General features: G+C 38.7%; 2 protein-coding genes and 1 long non-coding RNA gene across 5 annotated transcripts in view; all 3 read right to left on the minus strand.

Moving 5' to 3' along the window:
- Nucleotides 1-10: 10 nt before the first annotated feature.
- Nucleotides 11-6100, minus strand: LOC145212060 (uncharacterized). Its single transcript, XR_013856641.1, has 2 exons — nt 5696-6100; nt 11-329 (listed from the first exon to the last, which is right to left on the minus strand). It is a non-coding gene; the product is annotated as an uncharacterized LOC145212060 (long non-coding RNA).
- Nucleotides 6101-6178: 78 nt separating this feature from the next.
- Nucleotides 6179-10954, minus strand: LOC145212057 (COP9 signalosome complex subunit 2-like). The gene is made up of 11 exons (XM_080080090.1): nt 10792-10954; nt 9894-10007; nt 9686-9817; nt 8083-8203; nt 7902-8020; nt 7666-7840; nt 7473-7546; nt 7133-7290; nt 6826-7006; nt 6653-6711; nt 6179-6578 (listed from the first exon to the last, which is right to left on the minus strand). Exons 1-11 carry the CDS (start codon nt 10837-10839, stop codon nt 6431-6433), a joined length of 1329 nt encoding a protein of 442 aa, XP_079936216.1. The 5' UTR covers nt 10840-10954; the 3' UTR covers nt 6179-6430.
- Nucleotides 10955-12854: 1900 nt separating this feature from the next.
- Nucleotides 12855-26946, minus strand: part of LOC145212515 (transducin-like enhancer protein 1) — a 33372-nt gene continuing 19280 nt past the window's right edge. For 2 of the 3 annotated variants that reach the window (XM_080080656.1, XM_080080654.1), the window contains exons 8-18: nt 26888-26919; nt 17741-17857; nt 17249-17379; nt 16557-16740; nt 16330-16477; nt 15833-16082; nt 15272-15668; nt 15016-15143; nt 14562-14756; nt 14053-14233; nt 12855-13936 (exon numbers count right to left, since the gene is read on the minus strand). In XM_080080656.1, coding sequence (XP_079936782.1) covers nt 13832-13936; nt 14053-14233; nt 14562-14756; nt 15016-15143; nt 15272-15668; nt 15833-16082; nt 16330-16477; nt 16557-16740; nt 17249-17379; nt 17741-17857; nt 26888-26919 — 1868 coding nt within the window. In that variant the 3' untranslated portion in view covers nt 12855-13831. The remainder of the gene's footprint in view (nt 13937-14052; nt 14234-14561; nt 14757-15015; nt 15144-15271; nt 15669-15832; nt 16083-16329; nt 16478-16556; nt 16741-17248; nt 17380-17740; nt 17858-26887; nt 26920-26946) is intronic. The other variant, XM_080080655.1, reaches the window with a different exon arrangement.

A 26946-nucleotide genomic window follows, 5' to 3' on the forward strand; every position in this document is an offset into this window, starting at 1 on the left:
AGTACTCAACCCAAAACAGTTACAATTTTTGGCAACCTATAACAAAAAACATCAAAACCAAAAATAATTTGGTAAAAAGTTTACCCAACTCCTCAAAAGTAACCAACATCGTACTTGCAAAATGGTCACATTTCTGTAGCTTTTAAGGATACCAGCAGTTTTTCCTCCATTACGTTGACCAACTCGTTGTCCACCTGCAAAAATCTCTTTGCTTCCACAATCTGGGATTTAGTTTTTTCGATAGCTTGTGGTAAGGAAGGGTCGGTTGTTTCGTAAACCATCTCCATTTCGAACAATTTGGCTTTAATGAAAGCGTCCAAAGTTTCCATCTAAATGAATTAGAAACCGTTTTTTAAAACGGCTTGTTGTAAAAACCTAAATGCTCGACAAGATAAATATCTTTAAAAGCAATATTTAGAGGAGGCGCAATCGACGAAAAGCAAAAGAAACGACTGTAGCGGCCAGGGGCGCAAGTCCATTGCAAATAAGTAACTTGAATTTGATGACATCATAACAATTGTTACAAACATAGGCGTCGATTTAGGGGTGACATGTCTCCCCTCCTGAAAAAACAGGGGTGACAACATATGTATTGTCTCCCCTGTTTTTTGTTTGAAATAAAGTATTGCCAGAAAAACCACATACACGCCTATGCCGTAAACCGGCTGTTTGTACGATCGAAGGTCACAATCAATGACAAACGCAAGTGTCTCGTGGTTTGTTGTGCAACGTAACAATGGTTGCAGTAACAATCGGCATTGTTATGTGTAGTTAATTGTTTTATTCTCAGCACAGGCTGGCCGGCCAATAGGCTGCTTGCTTGTGTTTGAAAATTACTGATGTAAAGAAATATTATATATTATATGTCAACCATCTAATGGCGCCTAAAATGCCTAGATAAATTTCTAACTTGAAGCGCAGATTGAGCTGAACAGTCTGACGATCAGTCTTAGCTGTTTATAACGTCATTATCTATATTGTGACGCTTAGGGTATCTGGTTTTTCGCATTGTTTGCACACAATAGGCATAAAAACGTCTGGCGCATATGGCCCTTAGGCTGGTAATACTTTTTCAGTTACATAAAATGTGTTTAGAGCAGCTTGAAAATTGTAATATTTCACGAAAGAGTTTTTATTTAGGCCACGGCCGCCAGTACATATATTTTAATAAACATGTTCATGCCCGCAGGTTGTGCACCGCTGGACTAGTCAAACATTAGTATACATTAGTATAGGCATTTTTGCAGCCAAAACGCATGAACATCTTGAACAACGTATACTTGAATCCTGTCGCAACTTTATTATCTGACTGCGTGGAAGTTATATCTGCAAACTTTATTTCGTTACGTGCAACCGAATATGGGTCATAACTTCGTGCGGTCGCCAGGACAACGGAGCAGTTAACGCAACTGCTTTGTGTTCCTACGATTGTGGGTTTTAACCGCTGATGTATGTTTTTAAAACATGGAAAGGTCTCCCCTAAAATTTTGCAAATAATTAAAAAATCGACGCCTATGGTTACAAATGTAATACGCCAATGCGGGTTGCCTACAATATAACATTGCCATTAAAATCAGTTTCGAATTGCGCATAAAACATTGGGGGTGCAATCTATTTCATATGTGAAACGACCATCCAAACTTTCGAGAACATTTTTAATTTGTGCTTCTTTCAAAACGAAATTTCAGGTTACCGCATTTAATTTATTTTTGAAGTATTCCTATTGCAAGTTATATCATAGACATACCACATAACTACACATAAATTCAAGGATTATGCGCAAACAATCGCGTCTGATTACCTGTGATGAAAATAGTTTGGCTCAGCATGGCAGACTGGTTGATCACAAAACGAGGGTGGATTTCCGCCCCAGTTAGTGGTGAGTATGATGTTTACGTGTGAGAGGCCACACTGCCGTAAATTATGTGCACCTTCAGGTATTTTGTCATTTGAGTCTTATTGTATTGATTTGAAAGGGGTACTTGGTTTAATTTACTCTATACATTACACCTGGTTTGAATTACAGGTACAGGTTTATTGGTTTCATAAAAACTCCGGGAACAAGGTTTAGCTAACTATTACGACATTTCGGAAAACGAGTTATTGGTCAATATGTTAGAAACTGGGACTTCCAAAACCACCACCCAATCAGCTTAAAATTGTTAAAAAAACACATGCTCATGTCTGAAAGGCAAACTTGTGCCTTTCTAGGAATGACCGAATGTGTGACATTATAACGCTTAACGAAGATAATAATCTTTTATTGTAATGCTTCGTCTCAAACGTACAAATAATTTTAAACTTACAAATAGCAGCTATAGCAGGACTTCATACGACATGTATTCACCACTAACATGCAAGCTTAGTGATTTTGATTCACACATACCTTTTTTATAAGCGCACCTTTGACTATTTACGCGCTTTTTTCTATGCACCATAAACTAATTTATGCTGCGCTACAGTGGCGGCTCGTGCCTAAAATTTGTGGGGGTGCTGCACAGCCTTTACTGAACATATATAAGTTGGCAATATATTGAAAAGCTACATTTCTAGTTTAACCAGCCATTTGTTTTGTGTAGAAAAACAAGTAATACAAATCCTAACTGGCAACTCCATTGTGACGTAATTTTTGTTACGCAATAATGTACACGAGTGTAAACAGTAGACGGCATCATTTGTGTATTTTGTATACTTGCACAGCGACGGGCCAAACACAATAACGTTCAGTTATAATGTGAAAAACAAAAACACACGTGGCACAGTTCGAAACGAAGCGGTTGTAAATACGACAAAACACAACAGGAATATAGAAAAAATAGATATAAATGAGTCGAAAAAGGTCGAAGTATTTCAGTTCGACAACAAAAATTGTCATGTTTCATTTAAGTAAATTTAGTCACAGTCAGCGTTTTCAACATATTCTATGACACTTCACAGATTATTGTCACACAAAAAAACTAGCCAAACAGCTTTTTATTGGTATCATAACTAACAAATTTAACAACCACATTACATTGGTTTCAGAACTTGTTCATTTAAACATCTTTCTTGAATTTTTGGGTACAGTCTATTAATTGTATTTTAGTTTCTTAACTGCTATAATTGCTGCTTGCTGGCAAATAGCTCATAATTCCTTTTGCAAAACGCCTTCAAGCTTTAAAATTTACAACACTCTCACTTAAATTTAAACCATGTTTTTAAATCTTGTGCTTCCTTTTTCCAACCAAAATGAATGAAGTTATAGTTTGGCCATGATAATTGATAGCTTTTTCCTTAATCCCAAATGATAACTAAGAAACTGTTTTTCTATTTAGTACTAGCACTGCAAGTGCAAGTCTTTTGGAAATACTGGTGTTCCTCAGAAAAATTGGCATCTTTTTCAGTGTTAAAAAGAACTGTTTTGCCTTTGAAGGAATCATGGAAAGAGCAAAAAGGATTTTTCATCCTAGTAATTTAACTTGTCAAAACATCATCTCTAGATTAATTATTTTCAAAGTAATCACAAACATCAGATCTACAGAAAACATTTTCATTTGAGTAACTAGCTTTTCTTTGTCAACAATAGGATGTGCTTGGTGTCACTACTATCTTGTCTGTAGAATGTTCATTCTTAAGAAACACTTCCTGTGAAGCAATTTAGCAGCTACTGTTAGACAAACAGTACATATCCATTATATCAATACACATGATTGCACTTGACTGCAAATACTGTCCACATGGTGTGTTAAGAAATCCACACTTTAAATTGCCTTCACTCTTTTTTTGTCTTCATTTCAAAATTCCTGTTGCTTGCAGTTGTTTGTTCAGCATTTGATATTGCCTGAATTTCAGTGAGGCATTTAACTTCACAGTCAGAAATTTAATTTTTCTTTGGTAGCATTATAGGAACTAAAACTGAGTATTTCTTGTTGTTGCTTATTCCTGCATGACATTGGAGTAGCAGATATTTTGTCCCATACTTTCACAAATCTTTTTAATTCAGTTATTTATTATAAAGCTTAATTGTGTCTTTCAAAAGGTGTTAGATGACCTTTTTTTTTCTTTTTGAAGGTGTTAGATACACTTTTTTAATTCAATGATCACTGTAAAAACTGAAACTCACTTACAGTCATCTTAAAAAGTCACGACTAACAGTCAAACAATAAATTTAATGATAGCAAAATAATTATTTAACTGCACTCACTGTCGAACTTAAAAACACAGTACACGGGTTTGGCTTTGGAGCTCACTGACGCGAAGCAGACCACACAACTAGCGCTACGTCACGGGAGGGGCTGCGCGAGCCACAGCCCCCTCTCGCCTATTTCGCCCGGCATGTAGCTTTTCCAAGTGCGCATGCGCACAACTGAAAACGTCATGAAACGTCACGAAACTGGAGCTGCAGCTCCGCCATAGATAACTTATCATTATTTTGATTTTTTTTTACATTTTTTTAAATAATACAAATTTTTTACTAATTTTGTTTTAATAAATGGCCAATTAATGCCATAAAAGTTATTCTGATCAAACATAAAAACTATATATAAAGATTGTTTAGTACAACAACTTGGAATAGGAATGTCAAGTAAAAATACTGGGGGTGCTGCAGCTCCGCAGCCCCCTCGCACGAGCCGCCCCTGCTGCGCTACCAAACTGCAATTAATTGCTAAATTCGAAACTTTGGTTTTGTCTACATAGCATTACTGTCGAACAGACTATTTATACGTCACAAAACCTATTTGTTGACAAGAATACAATCCAAAAAATGGCCGTACGTTTCAGGAAAACAACAGTTTTGCCATATTTGCTGTGAAATTGCGTAAATTTTACTTTTCCTATTGCAGGGGTGGCCAGACCTGCTTCACACTCGAGCCGCATATATCACATAACTTAGTTTTAAAAGAGCCGCAACACAAAAAAATCAAAAAACGAATTTATTCACTCACAACGAAGTGTAAGCCATCAAATAATGATTATTGTTGTGTGGTGATACTGTGAGTCTCCACCTGGGCTGCAAGGTGTTTAAAATTATGCTGATATGATGGGAAAGTTTTGTGTTTACCTTCGTAATGACGTTTCAAGTTACTAGTTTTGTACAGTGACTGAGCGAAGCTTGACAGATAAAACACACAGGTTTAAACTTGGTAGTTATTGCTGGTAGAAGCTGCAATACAAATGTAAAATGCTTTTAATGTCAGCCCTGACTTACAGCTTAAATCTAAAAATATATTTGACAATGCACAATCTAGCACGCTTCTGTGTAATAATGTTCTTTTCGGAATGTAGCCCACATGTAATGATAAACAGTCAGTCTATTGTTAATACGTGATAGAATGCATTGTTTTATCATCTGGTCAAACAACTGCAAGATGGGGAATGCATGTGCAGCATCAAAGAGCAGCAATCAAAGGCTCAATGAGCCGCATGCGGCTCGGGAGCCGCAGTTTGGCCACCCCTGTCCTATAGCGTGCGTTAAGTCAACACACTGAAACCACGCAGAACGGTGGAACATTGCTATTAGCTTACTTTAGTTTTGAAAAATGCTGGAAAAGAGTTCTGAACTACAAAACAAAGTTTTCTTCTTTTCATACGGAACGAGGACGCGACATTAAAAATAAAGTAAGGTATCTGTGCCAATGCAACTAGACTAGTGTGAACGGGGCATTGTCATGCAAGGAATTCACACAGTCAACTGCAAACAGCACAGCAAATATACCTGCTTCTTTTTAACGAATTCGGCCAAGTCTTCGGAATGCTTAATAATTTCGTCCAAATCTATATCACTGGCTTTTACTGCATCCATCTTAAACAATCCCCACAACTAACAATGAAACTTTATCACTTCCGAAACGAAACTCAACATTTTGGGGAATCTCCCCAAAAATATTCACGCCGATTCAAGAATATTGTTTGAAAAAAAGCAACCTGTAAGTGTAAAGCGTGAAGCCTCCAAACACCAACAGTCAGCCCAGAAAGAAATGCAGCTTGGATTTCCCTGGCATTTTAAGTTGAGATGATTGCCCTGTTGGACTTTTTCTACGACCAGAAAAACGCCAGGCCTTCATTTTCTGGTGGGACTTCATGACCTAATACTAGTTTATTATGTTTGACTTGTGCACACTGCAGAGTCGACATTTGAAAAACCAAACATTGAAAATGGCGAAATGCTTGCCTCTAGACCCAATTCTGAATACGGGTCTGATTTGCACAAGAATTTATTCGCCAAGCTCCGTAGGCAAAAAAAACGTAAAATAACCACACATAACAAACATCCTGGCCAGATCATCTGTAAGTGCAACAGAACCAGAAATGTCTTGATCCTGTGTCAGCATTGCAATAACAATACCCAAATCGGCTTTTGTCGTTGGTTCAACGTGTCCCAAAGACACATGGGATCGCTGAACCAGCGTACGAATTAATAGGTGTGGTTTGAAAGAATCGAAAGAGACGTTTAGAAGAGTCTGTTTGCAACGACTTGGTGTAAAGAAGAAAGCTGCTCAGTCCATCGATCAAGGGCACTGTATCTTGCAGCTCTGGCGGCGTTTTGTTGGTCGATAACAAGAACTTGCTCGATCTGGTTAATTCGACCTTTTATGGTTCTAAATAAACAGATTGTTTGATCACCAATATAAACTTTTATTAAGCCACAATTAGGTTTGTTTACTCTACATACCCATCTAATATGCAGGAGACAAGAAGATTTTCGACTTCTTCCGAATCAATGTTCAGTTCCTTAAACATAATAAGACTTAAAACAGTACTATTTTTTAAGCACAACTCTCGCTACTTTCTGCACACACATGATATTCAATAACACACAACGTTAATTCTATCCTAAAAACTTACTTTTGAGATAAACGGGATTCTTATCTGGGTATAAGGTGTGATAAGTTTGCACAGCACTTGGGTGCGAACGTTGCGCAGGAGATCTTCAATGTGTTCACGAATAAAAGGATCTTGCATGATGTTAGTACGATTAGCTGCAAGAATTGACTCAAATTCGGCAATGTCGTTATTCTGATAAGCACTGTGGATGATAAAGAATTTTTATGGTTAAAAAACAAAAAACAAGGTTTTCTAAAGAAAAGAAATGCTATGATAAATATATGTAAGTTTTCGTAAAAAAGATAACAGGCGATAATGCTATGCTTACCTGACAAGATTTGTCATTGCCAGAATATCAGGATCATTTTTATATGGTTTTGCCTCTTGTGAGTCAAAGGGGTTAATATCAGATTTCATAAGCATATTGGCCAAGACCAAATACTTTAAACATGTTGTGCGACGTGGACTTCCAGACTCATCATAATTCTAAAAGATGGAAAAGGGTTTAGAAACATGATAAGAATCTAATTCTAACCACTATTCAATTCAGTTTAGTCTGTGTGGCTTGAGGTCAAGTGCATCATTTTTACAAAATCGAAAGTACAGTTAAGGGATGTAATATTTATTATAAATGTGCATGAAAAGTGTATCATGGTAAACAATACCACCTTAAAAGCTTCAAAGAAATCCGTGTGGGCTTTTTCATATTCCCCTTCTCTCAGATGCATTTTTCCACCACACTCTGCAAAATACCAAAAATAATTGGATACACAAACTTACAAATTCTGAAGTCATTGCAATAAATAAACCCATAATTCTTTGGTATGTTAACATTTATGGCATGTCAAAACAGTTTTATACCTCTAATTACACCCATAGTAAACGGATGGGGAATTGCTGATTTAATGTGAAGGGATTGTTCATATACATGTTTTAATTTTTTGTTGTTTTTCTGAACAGTGTACATTTGAATTTCCAATGCATACACCTCCAGAAGTTGGGTTCCCTTTTTCATGTCATCACCCCCGTCTTGCGTCTAACAAAATAAAATTTCCAAGTCAATCAATGCCCAAGCAGAAAATATTTTATTCATCTACCTGGCAGGACTGGTGAAGTTGGCGCAAAATTTTTGCAAGTTTATTAAACTCTTTTCGATCAAAATATAACTTGCCCAGTTTGGTATTTGTCTTAAACCAAAGGCGGTCATTCTTGGCATCTAAAACACATGGTATAAGTTCACATTAAACCTGTCACCTTGCATCACATTCACAGGTGTACCCTTTAAAGCTTCAAGAGTTGTTTCATAAAAATGCTGAAGTAGGTCCATTTGCTTCGAAGTTGAAATGTAATCAAGGATAGAGTTTATAGACTTTTCTGAATAATTTCTGGTAACTGCACTCTGTTAAATAAAAATATTTTTCTACAAACTCCTAATAAACTAGAAGGGTGGCTTAGCACATATTGCCCTTGCACATACACTATACCCTATTTTAAAAGATTAATATACTTCGTTTACATATTTTACACTGGGTCCCATATCATCCACTGTCTTTTATAACCTTGGTTGTTTTTGCGAGCAAAAACTCATGGGTCCCCACACATGCAAAGTTGGAGATATTGCATTTCAATAGATAACAATGAGTAAGTTTGGTATTGTTAAGACAAACACAGTGATTGGTACGGACGACGGTAGAGCTACTAACACGATATGTTACACCTGATCCAAAAGTGCTTAATTTTCGATAGGTGGCATAAAGAGCTGAATTATTTATTTAGTGGCTATAAATGGGTTGGGTTGGGAAATATTTACATAAAATTTTTACATTAGTAACTCATTTTTTGGGTTAGTTTTATTGAATTTTAAGTGCTAATACCTTACCCCAACCCTAATAGCCCTAACCGTTAGCATTTTTTGAGATATACCATTTTGAAAATTAAGCACTTTTGGATCAGGCGTAACGTATCGTGTTAGTAGCTCTTCCGATTGGTACTGTGCATATTTAAATATGCTATATCGAGTACAAACTATGTAAATTCAAAAACTCATTTTAGGGGGCTAGTAGGATAACTAATCAAGGTTCAACACACACAAACTTAAAAATATGAAACCTCAATGACTCAATCAATAGTACTGCAAAATTTAAGCCCAATCTGCCAATGGTTAAAATTTCGACCACTAGAGGTGTTTTGAGCAACAACCGTTAATGTTTCTTACATCATAGGGCTGTTAACAACCCCCTAACTGCCATGGCGCAAAAACGTCCACCAAGCAACCCACAAAGTCAGAAACGAGTAACATACAACTGGTTGCCCTTGTAACATTATTGTGCCACAGAAATCTTTTGTTTGTGGTGCCCATTAACATACAAATACGTTTTACACTTTGCGGGCTTGTGGGGTAAATGTTAGGGCTACGGGGTTGAACAGAACAATCGACACCTACAAATGGCATACAAGCTATCCAAATTTTAGCCAATTCTGACATTGTTTACAAACTCACCCCTTTTAGGGGGGTAGTGGGGTAAATACTAGGGTTATCCGGACAAACAAAGTGGGATGCACATCTACATAACTATATCTACCATCTGTATAAGTTTCAGCCACATCCATCAAACATTTGATGGCAAAAATGAAACATTGTTAACAGCGGTCTGCTGAGTACAGCAGCACTTTTTAAAATTGCACGCCAATTTTGTTTGGTTGAACATGGAAATTTTGCGCCAAAGGCATTTAGTTGTCCTGTCATGACCTATATTACTTGCTTTGTGCCTACTGAAATTGATCCTGCATGCGTGCACACAGGACATGTTGGTCCTACCCGTCAAAATTCTCATTGAGAACTGCTGTGTTCTGCAGACTAGTTTAACAACATTAAGCTCACCTTAATATACATTAAAAGATGCTTGTATCTTGACATCATCTCATCATGTTTACCAAGTTTAAAATTGATTTTTGTCATTTGTTTTAATGCTTTAAATCCCCATTCTCCCTTTTCTTCTTCCAACTCAAGGACCTAAAAATAATAATTCATTACAGGAAAAGTTTATGACTATTTTTTAAACTTTTAGTTTTCAGCACACAAAACAGACCTTTTGAAAACTTTCCAAAGCAAGCCTTGTGTCATCTTCTTTTAGGGCTTTAGAGTTGTAATATTGATTTTCGAGATCAACATCAGGTTCTGAGTTGTCATCTTCCGAATATTCCTGTTTTAAACAAGTACATTTGAACTTTGCAAAAATGTATGCTTAAATTTATAACATTACCAATAAACCGTACAAGTGATAATTAACTAGCTGGTAATTAGAAGATATATACAATAAAAACTATAAAATCAAAAGTACAAAACATTAAGCTGCGATTTTTTGTTTATTGGCGCATGCGACAATAAACGTAATAAAAGACACAAAACAAGTACCTCAACGGGTTGATGGCAGATAACAGAAATCGCTAGCGTAACAAAATGTAAGAGGATAAACAAGACAAAAACATTAACACAAATACGTACGAAATGGAAAATTCGACGATATGCAAATTAGGCTAGGCCTGTATGGATGGGTCATGAAGTACCCAGTCAGGGACTTGCCTTAATGACGATAGAGCACATAATAGCGCAAAAAGTACAATGGGACAAAGCTAATTTACATAAAGTACAATTAGTCCACATTAAGCTGCACGACAGTGCACACTGTTTCGACCTATAAGGTCTCATCAGTGCAGCTGGTGACGAGAGATCGGCCGCATTGGCTAGTGTAGCCATCCAACGGCACTCCAGTTTGTTGGGAGCAACAGGGTACAACCCCATGCATCACCTAGTTTGTGCGATGCCACAACTGGGCATACAGCACAGATGAAACTGGCTCACAATGGCCAAGCAACTGCTTGGGAACCACAGTGAAGTCGGCTCAGTGTCACAGTATCAATGCATTAAGTTTGATACAATAAAAACTCGAAAAGCAAAAGTACTAGATATAAAGTTGTCATACTAACCAAGTCATAATCAACGTCACTGTCGCACATGAAGTCACCATCATCCATATTTGATGCTAAATTATGTATAAATTTACACAAAAATAAACGCCATTGCAGTGCCTAGCCTAAATTTATCAAAATGCAATTTTAGCTTCGATTTTAATTTTCCATGCAAATTTGCACAGCACTACCAACATAGAGATCATTCATACTTTTTGATGTCTATGGCAATGGTGTTAACCGCGCCGCGCAAATTGTTTCGGTTATTTTGACCGTGCAACCACGGTCTTAAATGCTTTTAACAACATGTCGATGCCATACACTGCGCTAATTATGTAATTTACTTTTGCTATTAACAAACTATCGACAGTATGTACACAGGCTTGTTACGTATTTGTGTCATGAGTAAGCACAACGATTGTGAAATAACAAGGACTTTTGGGTAGGCCCCCTGTTTTGTAGTGTTAGTGAAAGTTCGTTGCATGTAAACTTGCAATTTGCAGTATATTTTCTTTCAACACCTTGTTCATCTGCATTTTCAGAAAGGGTGTTTTTATGTACGACTTAACTACTAGGATATGTGAAGTAGTGAAGAAAGGATCAGCTGCTCTCAGATTTCATTATTGCAATGTTTTTAAGTGTTTCTTGATAGAGTGAGTGCTGTATTTTGTTGATTTGTGTTGTATTGTTCAAGTTTGCTTGGAACTTATTATATGTGATACTATTGCTGTTTGATCATTTAATCATTAAATTAAATTTGAATGCAAACTAGTGACTTTTCAGGGTAAACATTAAAGTGTGTTGCATGTTTTGAAGATTTAAGAACTGATGTAGAGGTTTATGGTAAAATGTCATGTGCGGTGCAGTTGTCAACTAAACTGTTGCCAAAATTTGCAGAATTGTTGTGTTCGAACTGCGAACAAAGATCCGAAAATTTCTGATCATAGTCTATGACACAGTAGTTTGACCGTTAAGTAGCGTGGTTGTGGTTTTAAAAAATACCCAATGGGCTAAATTTATGTTCGCCGAAACCAAGTATTCGGCAGTTTTAGCAATTAAATTTGGCCTTTATCAAGCGAAAAAAATAATTATATCGGTATCCCGAATATTCGAGATACATCACAAGTTTTTTATGTAGATCTTTCCCATTGTTGTCAACTTTACCAGGGAAAGAGTGTTTTGCTTTGTTTGCAAAAAATGGCCAAGTACAGGCCAAAGTTTCAACATTGCACAATTGTAACTTCAGTTTCTTCTCACGCATTTGCATGTGTGTATTTATCTATTGCGCACAGCTGTAAATCTTTGTGTAGGCCTATGCGTCAAATAGGTTCAATCGGTACACCGAAATTCGGGGCCTTTGCAAAGTATAAGGGCTCATCACAACAGAAAGGTTACAGAATCCCTGTTTTGTAATAATGTGGTATATCGGAAAACGACATTAGCGTATAGGTCAGGGATGGCGAACCACTGACCCGCGGGTCAAAAAGTGACCCACCACATAAATTCCAGTGACCCACTTGTAGTTTCAAAAATTTATACTGATTACTATAGGTAGGGTTACCAGATTTCCAAGATTAAAAACCAACGCAACAGTTAACTTTAAGTCCTTTGCCAGATTGCCTATTTTCTCAATATACAGATTGTTGAGTCAATTGTGAGGCAACAGATATGTTTATTTAAACGTAGAACTTGAAACGATTTGTTGTACCTTTGTTGACGCTGTTCGGTTCCACACATGAATTTCATAAAATCAAGTGCCAGGAATCGTCTCAGCTCAGATATGACTGCTGCGTGTATTAAACTGAAAACTACCTAGGATTACAAGACTTGCAGAAAAGATGCAGCAACAAGCATCTTGACATTGACATGTAAAAAAATATGTGACCCACTTCGTTTTCTTTTCGAATTTTGATATCATGTTTGACCCATTCAACTAACAAGGTTCGCCATCCCTGGTATAGGTCATACATTTGATGGTGCTGAAAAGTTTGGCTTGGTTTGTAATCGGCTGAAAGGACTTTGAAGGAGCTAGTCCCTGGTCGGAAAACATTCTTTTGACAACATAAACAACATCAGCATCGTATGCTAGACGCTTGTTTATTGCTGATACGGGCAACGTACGACAATCACTACAATGCACTAGACGCAGTACCTATATGTATCTTAGATTTCGATAATTCGGTCATATTCCATAGCAGACAAATCATGACACGACAGAGTGACGTTTATCACGTGGGAGCGGCCTGAAGATTTGTGGAACGAAAAAAATCGAACGAAGAGAACAAAATGAACAGCGAACATGGAAAAAGTAAGTTATTTACAGAGTTGTAACGTTATTGGCAGAGCTGAAGACTTCGGTTCAGTCAAAACAGCCAAGTCAAAAATCAGTACTTACAGATTAATCCATCTACTTTGTAGTGGGTAATCTGTAATAAGTTATATTTGCCCAGAAAAGAAATATGTCAAAAATATGTTTTATGGCCGCAGCAATAAAAAACTCTTAACCGAGTGAAGAAGACACCAAATCATTGCAAAAATGGAACACCTTAAAAATAAGCATTCCAAAACTACACCATTGAAGCAACACACGTATACTGTATGACGACAGATAACCGCGAAGTGTTTGGAACTGTATCGAGTAACGTAAAATTCGACGAAAATGTCTGTAAAAGCATCCGCATGAACACATAAGAGCACAGAAGATGCATGCTCAAGAGAACTCCGCAAGATCGCAGTGTTACAACGAATGCATGCTTTTAATTTTATAGCGAGCAACGCTCGGCACAGTAGAGATACATTTTTTTGTCAGGGTGAAGTGACAAACGCAAATTGTCCGCAAATGACCTTTAACCCTGGACATAATCGGGAGTGCAAATTACGCGCAAAAATTACCGTTAAATCGCATAAGGAAAGACTTTCTCGGTCAAAATATGAGCTACGTGAGTCGACTGAAATCCATTGCAAACATGTACAGGTGAGCAAAGTGATTCGGTTGGTGTAAGGCAATCACGATGTGCGGTGACCCGTAACGGTGATCACGTGAGCTGTGACGTTGGGATCACATGACTTCATACAATGTGGCCTTCTTGTCGCCAGAGCCGGTGACAATGAATTTGTCGTCGGCTGAAATGTCGCAGCTCAGTACGGACGACGTTTCTTTTGTCTGCATAAAAAATGTTGTTGAAAAAAGAAAACAATATAGGTTATTGTGGAATGTGTTTAAACTTGAAAATCAAGTAAGCTTGATATAAAAACAAAGGAAGTATATGTGAAACGTACCTGAAAAATGTTTGCTCCATATGGAGTTCGCCATGAGTTGAGCATATTATCTTTGCCAGTGCTGACAAACCACTTGCCACAGTGGGCGAATTTGAGCGACAACACACAACTTTCGTGCAGGTGAAGCTGGTACTTGTCCGGTTTACTGTCGTGTAACACTTCGATTGTGCTGTTCTCCATTCTATACAAATATTAAATGTGTCACTAGAAATTCTTGTCGGGTGTATTTATGATTCCAGAAGGTTTTTTTCAATTTATTGCTACTAAAACATAGAGTTGGGCACAGTTTATAAGTTATCGGTCGTTGTTTTATTATTGTCTAGGCCTTGTCAAATTTCCTCTTAGTATCAATGAGTACGTAGGTCCCCAAAAGTAACAAATGGTTGATGTATTAGCATCCCAGTAAGCTTTGCCAAAACCGTTTAAAAATCTCCACGATTTAAAACACAACTAATGTCATTTGTAACAACAACGAAAAAAAGTTGATCACGGATTGTCAAAAAACTTACCCTACGGCCAGCCAGTCACCCGTTGGACAATATCCAAGTGAGAAGATCTGTGAGCTGAAGTCGTGTTGATCGAGTTGCTTGCCAGCAGTGAGGTTCCACGACCGCACGGTGTTGTCCAAACCTCCTGTCCACAGCTTGGTACCGTCCGGTGAGATGTCCACACAACTTGCACCGTCCGTATGACCTTGGAATTGTCTGTGAGGCAAAGTTATGGTTAAAAGTTGAACCCTATTGGTTATGAGGCAGAATACTTAGAAGTTAGTATTATACTTTGAAACTCAAAATTTATGCTGGAAATTCAAAATTATGCTCACGTAAATACTTGCGCTTAAAGTAAAACCAATTTAGCAAATTTTATTACGTTTTTCCATGAAAAAAACAACACCCTTGATTCGAATGGACAGATTACCATACAAGTACATAGTAAAAAGGCAATCGATGGAATGATACCAACCTGACTATAGTCTGATTGTGCAAATCCCACACGGCTATGTTTCCATCACTACAGCAGCTGAAGCAGAGTTTGGAGTCGGGGCTGGTGGCAAGAGCATAACAAGCAGGTGCAGAACAAGATAACTCAGCCTGAAAAATATGTTGCATTACTAATAAATTTCACCAGGCGAGGTCAAGTACTAAACAAAGCATCAGAGAGATACACAGAACTGTTTACATGTGGAGAAAAGTCTCTGCAGCAATATGAAGCGTCATACCTTTATGCGAGGGCTTGGTCCAGCTAAATCCCATATAGACAGTTTACTGGCTTCTCCGCCCACCAGCAACGTCCGTCGGTCGGGGAGCAACTTGCACGATCTAATGTAGCTGTCGCGTTGCAGACAATCAAGCTGCGAAACCGGGGTCTGTTTGACGACAGGTGACGACGAAACACCGTTGGCGACGTTCATGTCCCAAATCTTCACGCATCCCTTGCCTCCCGTGTACACGTGTCGTGTCGGGTTGCTCACTGTCACAGCACACACAACCTCGCCATGTTGAAGACTGAGGATTGGTCGAGCGGTTCGAGGGATGCCAGGTCCGATAAGAGCGTCTGGTGGAAATTGAACCGGTTGGGGAGGTTGGCCTTCGGCGCTCACGTGGTAGGAGTAGGTTCTGTGAGTAGAACATACGTATGAATGAGGTGGCCAATAGGCGGTATGTTTTAGATTTCGATTAAAAATCAACACAGTAATATAAGTCTTCACAAACTTGCTATTGGAATTTTAGGTATAAAACTCTGTGGCTAAAGAGGAAAGATCTATTACAGCGACACTTACTCTTTTCCACTACCGGGAATGATTCCAGGCAACACGCTGCTTCCTCTCATCTGTCCATGCAGCTCATAACCGACGCTCGGTGCGTGGGCTCGTTGACCCAGAGTGGCACCAGGGAAGGCGGGATGGGCCCGGTTCCTCATACTGAGGAGGGCGGCGTGCTCCCCGTCCATGTGGGGCCCGTGGATCGGCACTGGTGGATGGAAGCCCGGAAAAGGGAGTCCGAAGGATACTGGCGGACGTAGTGGGTGATCTGTAAGATAAGGGAATACCATTTGAAGCTGCATGAAAGTAGATTCAGACGGTTTCAGGTAATAGCAACGCAAGTTCGTCGATCATCTACTTGCAATTAACCGGAGTAATGACCAGCAAATAATGACAGGCCATAGTTTGGGGTGTAGTATTTAAACAAGATTTGCTACTAATTGGTTTGCGATTAAACGGACTTTTCTGTACACAGTAGTTTGTTCCGCCATAAACGCGGTATCACCTAAACTTACTCATTTCGTCCGACGCTCGTCTGTTAACTATCATTGATTGCGCGGGGGGTCTAGGACTGACCGAGCGATGACGTGATCCGTTGTTGTTTTGTGCCGATGACGTAGGACTCACTGACGTTTTAGAACGAGGACTACCCGATTTTTCGCTCTGCAAGGAAATATGTTGTCAAACCGTCTACAATCAATTTAATTTTGCCTCATTGACAAAAAAATACGAAAGAACTTACTGAGGAGGTGGGCTCTTTATTTCTCGAATTAACTGTTGTTGAGGAGGCCTCCTTTTTGACCGGGACACCGTAATTTGAATTCACAGCTCCGTTGCTCACTGTAGGGTTGGGAGTACTGCTTGTACTGTCGCCACTCCGGTTGTTCGGCTGAGTGCTAGAAGACACGATATTTTCTCGTGGTGACCTGACGAAATATATAGTAGCGAGTTCGGAGGGGTTGGCCAATAATTAAGTGTTGTACGCGCTGAAATTTACATGATGCTGGAGAACGGTAACTCTTGAAAAAAAACAGTGATTTTTGTTGTTGTTTTTCAACTTTTGTTAGGTTATAACATTTATTTATTAAATCGAACTGTAAAAGTGGTAGGTTTTCATACATGACTACTGTGACATGAAAGGTTCATACATATAGTGCAATATGTTTGAGATATATTTGATCTAGAGTACCAAACTACTGTGCCAACATTCCAGATTGGCCGTATAATACGTAAAACATTCTGTAACCAAACACGCTGTAAAATCTGTCGTGTATTTGATGTGCACATAAGAATGTTAAACTAACATGCCACCTTTGGGTTTGTATTGGCACTGAACAGTGATTAACATAAATCTTTCCAATTTAGACCTAATACCAAAGAGGCTAACATTAGAAACATATAGTCTTTTTTAATACACTATTACTTGCGTCTTACCGCCTTTCTTCCGACGGCAAGGGATCACGTGATCTCTTCACGGGTGACTTGGCTCGTAGCTTTGCACTGGACTCATCCGGCGATATGTCGTCGTCCACCACAACATTGGTGTCACTCTGGTCACTGCCATCCTGCAACAACACGAAGAAGCGGTTGTGAAGAGTAACTACTGGTTTGGCTTGTTTGTTACCAGTTTAGGGAAAAGACCAGTGCAATAAAGCATGGGCAAACTTGCGATTTGCCGATGATAATTTACGGTTAACTGCACAGAACGTAGTGAAAAATAAACTAGACGCTGTCTGTTGCCAAAAACTGTACACTGCAATTATACAAAATGCCAACCCGCTTTTCTTAACATGTAAATATAAATTTTGATCACTTTGTACCAATACAGTAAAGTACAAGCTAGCAAGATGACACGTTATAGACAGGTATGAAACTTACTGGTTATACATTATGCCTGGCAGCAATAGCTTATTTCATGAAACTTACCACTTTGGTGGGTTTTTCTCCGTCCGGCTTTCGACGCTTGTTACTGGGACTTGAACTTCCCTGGTCCGAAAGACGATGTCTCTCCGATGACGTCACGCCCACTGAACAGGGCGAATTCTGTACAACGGATGAAATAGTTTAGAATATCAGAGGCAGTATGACTACACTTAAAGATAAAATTATAATATGTAATAAATCTTTTTGTTAGCACATTGAAAATAGTTAAAATGTCCTATCCTAAGGATGCAAAAAACTTCTTAAGGCTGAAAAATACGAATTCTGCTGTGAATGCTTTCGTAGCTAAAAACATTGGCTTTTTTGGAGATGCGTTGTTGTCGAAAGATTATTATTGCACTGCAAATAATTGATTTAAAATCGTGTCAAATTTGAACGACTTTCTAAGAGCGCGAGTAAAGATGTTTCAAATTTCTTCATTTTTACCACAAGTCCACAACCGTATAACTTTGGACCTAGAAAAGAGCAAGACAAACAAATAGTACATGTAATAAAAGTTGAAATATTCCACATTTTGCGACAATCTCTCTGCGAGCTACTTGGCGTTATCGCAGTCATGATAACAAGCACTTCACATACGCCAAGCATCGCATTAACAACGCTCGATGCCTTTTGTAAGAGGACAATTGAAGGCTGTCAAAATATATTACAGGGATTTGTGGAATGAAGTACGTTCATGGTTTGGTTTCGATGGACGAAATGCAAGCTGTCAAGCGGCAATCTTTTATGGTGGGCTTAAATGAGTTGGACCTGCTTTGAACTCAATTCAGGAAAATATATATTTACGCATTTTCTTGTTTTTTGGCTTGGTGTGTAGGGGGATTGAAAACTAAATGGTGAATTTTTCACTTTGGGAAACTAACCAATATACACTAAAACAGAATATTTGCAGCACAACTGGCACGCTATAGGTCAACGCTTTAACAACCACATCTTACAAAATAAATTCAAACTCAAACTACTTATTATTTTCAATTAGCAAAGCGCAATGGTTGTAAACCAAATTACCGAACCGTTTTCGGACAGTTACAATCAAGCTCATACGGTAGAACAAAAAACCAAAGCAATGTAAATTGAGTCGAATGGCCGGACGGCTTGTAGCGCACTTGTGTGGAGCCAACGGTAACTATAAACGTTATGTCAAGTGCCCTTGACACCGACCGCTGCCACTCAAGCCTCAAGCACTCTCGTGCGCTCGACCCGCTTCATCTAAACAGCCATGGACAAGTGGCTCGTCCAGAGTACGCAAAAATGCATTTGGGTCCAAGGGTGCTTCAAACACCACGGCCCGTATTATAGGGGGGCACTCGACAGATTATGACGTCAATAAGGGGAGGTGCTCGACGGTGACGTTGCGAATCGTGGGTAACAAAAATAGGGGTGCAATTGGCAGATAAGGGTAAATGTGTTAAGGGTTAAATTTGCCATGTAGTATATAAACTAGAATGCTGACATGGCAATATTTTTGCATAGAAGTTTTCTCTTACACTGTTGGGAGGGCACATAACAAAAAGCAAACTGCAAATTCACGCACACTCGAAAAACATTCATGCGAACAGTGTTTTCGTTGACCTCAAACACCTGGAGCAAACAATTCACTCATACAAACTAGCTAAAACTCGGGTCGGACAGACAACATCAGTGCGGTGCGCCTACTTTGAAACCGACCGCAGGCACTTTAAATGTCAAACAGCGACAACAGGAGGCGATGTAGCGTAAAACCACCGCGTTCCACCGCAAGATGTCCCCATGGAGCAGGGACTTGACGTTGAGACCATAATAGGAAGTGGAATATACAAATCCACCGAGAGCGATTAAAGTAAAGCCTGTAATTTCAGTTCAGTGGCGGCCTAGCAGTGTGGGAGGTGCGTAATTGGACCTCTCGAAGCTGAAGTGGGCCCTTGACTCGAAGGCACGAGATACACGGAATTGATACAGGAATTGAAATTGCGCATCTCAAGAAGCCTTGCGTGGATTTTAGGCTTGAGAGAGCGGAACTTGTGTTGGATTACAAGAGAGTCTGTACTTGGGTGTTGGGTTTCGGTGCAAATAGTAAACAGTTCGTTGTGCTCACATAAATCCCGTGTTAAACACACACAGCCAGACCGATTTTTTGCGGTGTTTAACCTTTGCCATTGGACTTCGGTGACATATCATTACACATTGACTATCGTGCAAGAAACCGTTTGTTTGCATAAAATACTGTAAAGGGTAAAACATAATGTTTGTAGGATCCAACACCAGGGGAAGTATTTTAATTGTATTTGTTTTTACAAAATTATGAAAAAAATTACAATACTCGCAACAATTTTTAAACTTTCAAAGATAGCTTGGTGGATGAAAAGTGAACCTTATGGTAGTTTAAGTTTGTTTAAGTTCGTGAAAACATTAAGTCATTCGTCCTTGGATTTTGGACATATAGTTTCTACACAACCGGTTCTCAATCTGCATCATCCTATTCTTTTTGGTTACTGACTATGCTGTAAAAGTGAAATACACATGTACCAAACCATGATGAGCCTTGATGATTTCATGAACTTCAAACTAGTTGCATTTCAACTTAATTGGTTTGCACCACTTCAACAAATCATGCAATATCACACCAAAACGACAAAAGTGTCATCCAAGTCGTGTCTTGCAACTTTATGATTACCACCAACTTCGCAGGGTGGGTGGTCGGACTAGTAGCATTTATAAGTGCTTTAAAATTATCAGTTTTAAGTGAAAAACAGCGGTACAAAAATACCAACTTGACACAGCATTTCCAAATTCAGTTTCTGAAAACCTGTTTTTTGTTTTTGACCTTTGGAAAGAGGAAATTTATAATAAAAAGATAAAAACGCTTGTCTTTAACTTATTCAACTAAAGTTCCAACGCTAAAATATTTTTGACACATGTTCATGAAGGGAAGCAGTTTCTTCCAGGAACACAGAACAACAGCCGTTAACGCGTGTAAAACGATATATTGCTAGTATATATTACACACACTATATATTACAAATCTGTTTGCCCGGGACATTGCGAATCTCTCAGGAGTGTGAATACAATCATCGCGTGTAGACCGAAACGCTCCCTGTGGACGGACAGGCAGCCTAATCAACAGAGTGCCGACGTACAGCGGCAAAATTGAATTACGACGATAACATGGAGTCCTAATCCAATAATGACACAAGCAAATGCGTGGCAAACCGGTCCTAATGATCAAGGCTACTACAGTTCAGATTGGCGCAATGTAAGGGTTATTCTATATTTTCTTGCGGTGTGTTGTTGAAGTGTAGAGCGCTTGTGTATGAGTCAGCGGCTTCGTTTGGAAGATTTTTGCTAGTAGGAGTTGGAAACGGAGAGATGCTGATTGAAACTGTGACATTTATTCGGCACATTGCAATGTGCGAGTGTCATCGCGCTATTAAGTCGCTACACGACCGCAAATAACCGACTGCAGATGTTGTAGATTAGATATAGTTCAGTGAGACCGCGTTGTCGCGCCGCTGTAATATAGGCATTGGTTTGTAGCTCTGCATATGGTCAACGCGACGATTTTAACACAACTTTACACACAGCTTTACATTTGCTTTTGAATGTGTTATGCTTGTTTAAACGCCTTATGAAAAATCCGGATTTTGGGTCACATAGATTGTGAAACAAAACATTTACGCGAGAAAACATACACGCTGAGTTCCGGAATACACGTTAAGAGTCAATAAACACGTGATGAAGTCCCCTTCAAGGGTGACTTAGCTCTCAAGGACTTAGTATTACATTTTCCAACTTTCCTTTTGGCGTTTAGTTGTATTTTAAACGTGCTACTACATCTTAAGTAAAGTATAGGAAAAACTACCAACAGAAACATGTAACATTACTATACCGTCCCAAGCCATATCCCCACAGTCGTTCATTCAAATGGCATTTCAGTTACTATGGGGCGTTGACAGACGCGAGAAATCCGACTGCGGTGCAATAATAACTACTTGTCAAGCGATCCCGCAACCACAGACACGTATCAGGAACGTAACCGAAGGCATGCGAGTCTGTCGCCCGTCTCAGCTGCACCATAAATGGAGTGCATAACTCCTTGGGACTCGCGGGACCCATCTGTTGCGTGTTTACGTGCTGTTAGCAACCGCAAAACACGAGGAGTGGTTGAGGGTCTCGCCCATGCATCCCATATCTTCGGAATGGGTCTTTGGCAAAATTATACGTTCATGCTTGCTCGTGCTATTATAGGGTGACGTGAACATGAAATACGCTTGTTATATTGTTAGTCAAATCTAAGCTTAATTGCTCAAACAGTTTGGCGTTTTTTTTTATCTTGAAAAACATTTCTGGGTAATGTTAAACAGGAAAACGACAAGACTCTATAAAAAAGCTTTAGGCATTTTTTACATATATAACTTACAAACTATTGATTTTATCAATACCCCTGAAGTTTAAGGGTCATGTATGGGCCCGCAATTTTTTGAAAACGAAATAACAATTTCAATCCAATCTTAGACACGAACAGGTTAATTGCAACTAGAGACAAAAAACGTAATCCGCTTTTCTTTCCGTTTTTTTTTGGCAAAGTGCTTTTCTAGGTGAACCCTGTTGACGGTTTATACGCACCGTCAAGGATACGAACTAACCACGTTCAATACTTTCCAATACCCCACAAGAACCGTTACTAGTCAACGGGCTTTTATGTCTCGCGATTTTTCGTTTGCCGATCAATTTCCGAACACAGCAAAGTTGCCCATTAGAGCAGCCTGAAGTGGAAACCTGAGTGAAACCGAATCGATGTCAATAACCACACGCAAGAGGGAAGAGGAAGGTCAAATTCAGTGTCAACAAATAAACATCAAAACTTGGCAGAGGGTTAAAGTGAAAAACCTTGCTACGATTTTACTCCATACGGATGTGGTTAACCACATTTCGAAACATAATAGGGAAATTATATTATATATCGAAAAACTGTTCGTAAAATTTATAAAATCACGAGTAACTTCAATAAAGTGTGAAATCATTCAAAATTTTTTAGGATTTCAATATACGTACATTTCCCCTAATTAATTACCAGCATTTAAAAAAAATTAAAAAACGTAAGGAATAATAACATAGCTCTCAGATGGCAATACTTTGAAGCATTGACAGTTTCTTGACAAATTCGTACATAATACAAGTAGTAGTATAGTCTAAAACCTAATCAAAGTTATTTTTAAAATCTGCAGATCCCAAAGAAAAAAATATCCTTTGGTAACCAATATGGCACATACAAGCTCCTTACCTCTTTCAACAAACCGGCAAACTTATCTACATAGTAATTAACAAAAAAAAAGAGAATTCCCCCGCACCAATTTGTCCCTATTAAGTCTCATTAATCAAGTTGCAAACGGTTGTTGCTTGATACAACACAGGGGTAAACACGAAAACCGTCGCTAAATTGTTGAAAGAGGGCGAAACTACATTCGAACAGAGCCTGTTTGTGCTTGTACCAGGTATGTATACTTGGGATGCCACGAAGTCCTCCCTAAACGCCACAGAAGGCCGACGAACTTACTGAGTTCACACAATGCTTTGTTCAACGCAGAAATAGTCAATATTGAATTAGCGTTGTTGTTTTCTTTCTGGTGCGATTTGTTTAACACGCTCGAGTTCGGGTTATGCAGGAGTTGTTAGTTTTAGGCTTCTTGTTCGTTATGGGTCAAGTCAAATGACAAGCTGTAGGTGATACCGCTAATTTCAAAGCGCAGTTCGTTCGTGTTAAAGATTAAACATAGTCGAATTGTTCTAGTTGCTTGGTGGTTCGTGACTCGAGTGAAACTTGATCACAGTAAGTAAAAAGTTTGACTTTTTTAGATTTAGGACTGTTTTATAAAAAGGTTCATCCACAAAACAACAACAATATTAATTTGACTCCAGTCAAATCATGTCGTATACTTAAGTAAAAACCAACCGTAAAGCGAATCAATCCGAGTCATTAAAATATTGGCTAACTGAATTAAAAATACCAATTTAAACGTTAAGAATCCTGTAAAAAAACACATGTCAAAGACCCCATATAAGCATTTCGTGAGGTTAGGACACATAATTTTTTAAAAGAAAATTAAGTACAAATTCCTCTACTTCCGTTACGGGGCACCAGAGAGCACGTTTACAGTTGTACGAATCAATGTTGGCACGTCGGCACAATAAAATTGCATTAAAGCTCGCGGCACGTTCGTCGCGCGGGCTGCAATTTGTGGAGCGAGCACAAAATAATCCGTCACTTAGCACAGGAGCTTTTCAATAATTCACAAGCCAATAAGGGGTCTTGGACGAGCCGCCTGGGGACTCATATTTACCGTCAGAAGCAAGGTGGGTGAATTATTCATAAGCACGATTAGCAGAGGGTGGCTAGGCTGGAAGACCCCTAGATGCTATTTTCATTCGTGATTCTATTAGTGACGACAATTATTATTATAATGGGAAATTTTACAAATTCAATTATTTATTATTTGATAAGGATTTCAAGTTTCTATTTTGCTGATGAAACTTTTAAGCTACATTTTATGAAATAGGCATTTTTGGCAAACATACATTCAATTGAAAAAAAATGGTTGTCATTGGTTGTGTGGACGAAAAAATACAACAATTTCAATGATCCTCTGATTAACCCACAACATCTAACTATCACTACGAATTATACCACGTTGTCGATTTTTGACATTTGATACCGAGTGTATACTGTCTCCACGTATGACCTACATAGGCAAAATTTTGAGATGATCCTGTAGATACTAAGGCCGTGGATACACATCATGGTTACGATACAGATGACATGAATTATTAACCAAAACAAGATACCGGCAAAATGTTAAAGGGCAGCGCTTGGCATCACGCCATTCTTTGCCGGTGTTAGTGAGTACATGATGTTTTGATCATTAAAAGTTGAAAGATTTTCTTTAAAAATCTTCTGCAGTTTCAAAATTGCGATCAAAAATTGGTTGATGTTTTTGAAAAAAAGTTTTGCACAATATTTTTATGTCATTTAGCAGCAGTCCTTATGAAGGTTTGTGCGTGGACTACATAGCTTAAAACGTTAATATTTCATAAACACGATTTCATTCCTTTAAAAATAAACGCCGTGTTACGAAATCGTTCATTGACTTTGTAAAATTCATTAAATATTGAACAGATGCGATAAGGTTGCATGTCTCCAATTATGCAGAATAAGATATGCGCGATAAGCCGTTTGTTTGGTAAAATAACTGCGGTTGAAGGGTTACCTAATGCCAATTATGAGATTACGCAACAGATGCACGGGACTTTTTGCCAAATTGTTTGGAAGTGTTATATTTTAAGATTGCATTAAAAATTTCTTTCTACATTTCCTGCAGTGAAATTGAAAATTTTGTATACATTGTGAAATACTAAGAAATATATTTGGGTCGAATTTATGTACTAGATTTCAAAACGTTCGTGTTGCGGTTGTGGGGGGAACAGGACTACAATATTCTGAGTGCAACAAAATAGGCAATTTTTGTACTTGACATCACAATAACCATAAAAGCGTCTAAATGCCCGTATCTAGGTTCCAAGGAACAGTGTGTTTCCATTTTCGCTTGACGTATAGTTTGTTTAAAGCGGTGAAAACACAAGAAACACCCTGATGTAGAAAAGGTGGCAAAAATGACCGAAAACAAGCAAAATTATCTTTAACGTGTTTTGCCGACGAGTGGCGTCATTTTTCCTTTTCCCGAAGCCAAACCGCATTATCGTGCATTATTGATGCATCTCACACAACAATATCAGGGCATGCAGCTATATCGGGTGTCCCAAGACAGTAGGGAACAACGGTGTAGGAAGGACTTAACCGAATTGCGGCTAGTCCTCGGGCTGTGATCAGATTAACGCCGGGAATCAGAGCTTGATCCCCCGGGCAAACGATTGAACGCGATCGCTAGTTACGGCGACAGATTGCATTACTAGATTCCCTAAGGGTGAACACTCTACCACATGAAAGGCGACGACAGCCGGGTAGCAGGGTGAGACAGAAAAGCTGGCTGAGATGGTATAAGTTATTGCCAAGGCTCGGATATCAAACGGGAGGCGCCAAATCGCCCGGGTATGGAATTGCATGGCCACACGATTCTTCGGCTATTATCAATGTAAGGCATATGTGGTATTGCGAATCAAGTCGTTTGTCAGGTGCTGGAATTAAACGTACGCTGACTTGAGTTTGCTACCCGATATTGCTGCTGTGTTCTATAATAGCGATACACAATAGTACTTTGTCATTATACGCTAGAAGTTTGAAGCTTATAATTGCCTAAACACCAACCGCCGCACTCACCATTATACATGCAAAGAATATTAACACATGTCATAAATGTTTAAAGCCTGCACGCGACAACGTTGAAAAAGCCAAACAGTAAATGATCCGTCTCCATAATTATTTCGTCAATTTTAAGATGTTTAACCAGTTTTAAACACTTGGAAAATTTATCTTACAAACACAAACATTCGCGCGTTTAATTGTCGCCAGTAATTAATTTTTAATGCTTCTTTTGAAGTCAATTTTCGTCGGGTAAATTAACATTGACCAGTCTGCATATGAAGCGATCGATAGCAGGCAGCAAAACAACTTTTTGACGAGAGCTAGTAAGGACATTGGAAAGGCGACGAATGGTTCGAATTAACCTTTGCTCACCCCGTCTCATGGGAATGCCTCGACAAATTCGTGCAAATGAAATCTGTATCGATCAAATATACGAATCGCAACGTCTCTCAAGAAATTGTACGAGAAAATATAATCTGAATTGACACTTGGGCTCTACTGATAAACGATTGGGATCACTAGGGACGACAGCGAAGAAAATGTGCAACATTTGTCAATTGTAGGGAATGTCTAGCTAACGTGTGCCTTGCGATCTGCGGCTGATTCGGTATTAAATGACTATAATACGTGCATGGGAATAGCATCAGTGCTTATAAATCCTGGGCGTGAGTGTCACCTTGTGTATTTACCTATACTACACGCAAGAACACTGTATAAATCGTAAATCTAACAGAGTTTGGCTTTTTAAAGGCCTTAAATTCAAATCGAACTTATGAATCCAATTGCTAAACAGAACCCTTATTTAAAAGGAAAACTGCCTTAAAAACTAAATCACTTACCCTCCGACTCGCAGTACGTTCCCGTTCACTCGCTGAAGGGCGCCAAAGAGTAGTTCAAT

The sequence above is a fragment of the Phallusia mammillata genome, chromosome 2 (genome assembly GCF_965637545.1).
Source record: "Phallusia mammillata chromosome 2, kaPhaMamm4.hap1.1, whole genome shotgun sequence".
Classification (NCBI taxonomy): domain Eukaryota; kingdom Metazoa; phylum Chordata; class Ascidiacea; order Phlebobranchia; family Ascidiidae; genus Phallusia; species Phallusia mammillata.

Coding starts and splice junctions, on each gene's coding strand:
- LOC145212057 (XM_080080090.1), bottom strand. CDS start 10,839: ATGGATGATGGTGACTTCATGTGCGACAGTGACGTTGATTATGACTTG. Junction 10,008..10,791: donor GTGACGTTGATTATGACTTG/GTTAGTATGACA, acceptor TGTTTAAAACAG/GAATATTCGGAAGATGACAA. Junction 7,291..7,472: donor ATTTCTTTGAAGCTTTTAAG/GTGGTATTGTTT, acceptor TCCATCTTTTAG/AATTATGATGAGTCTGGAAG.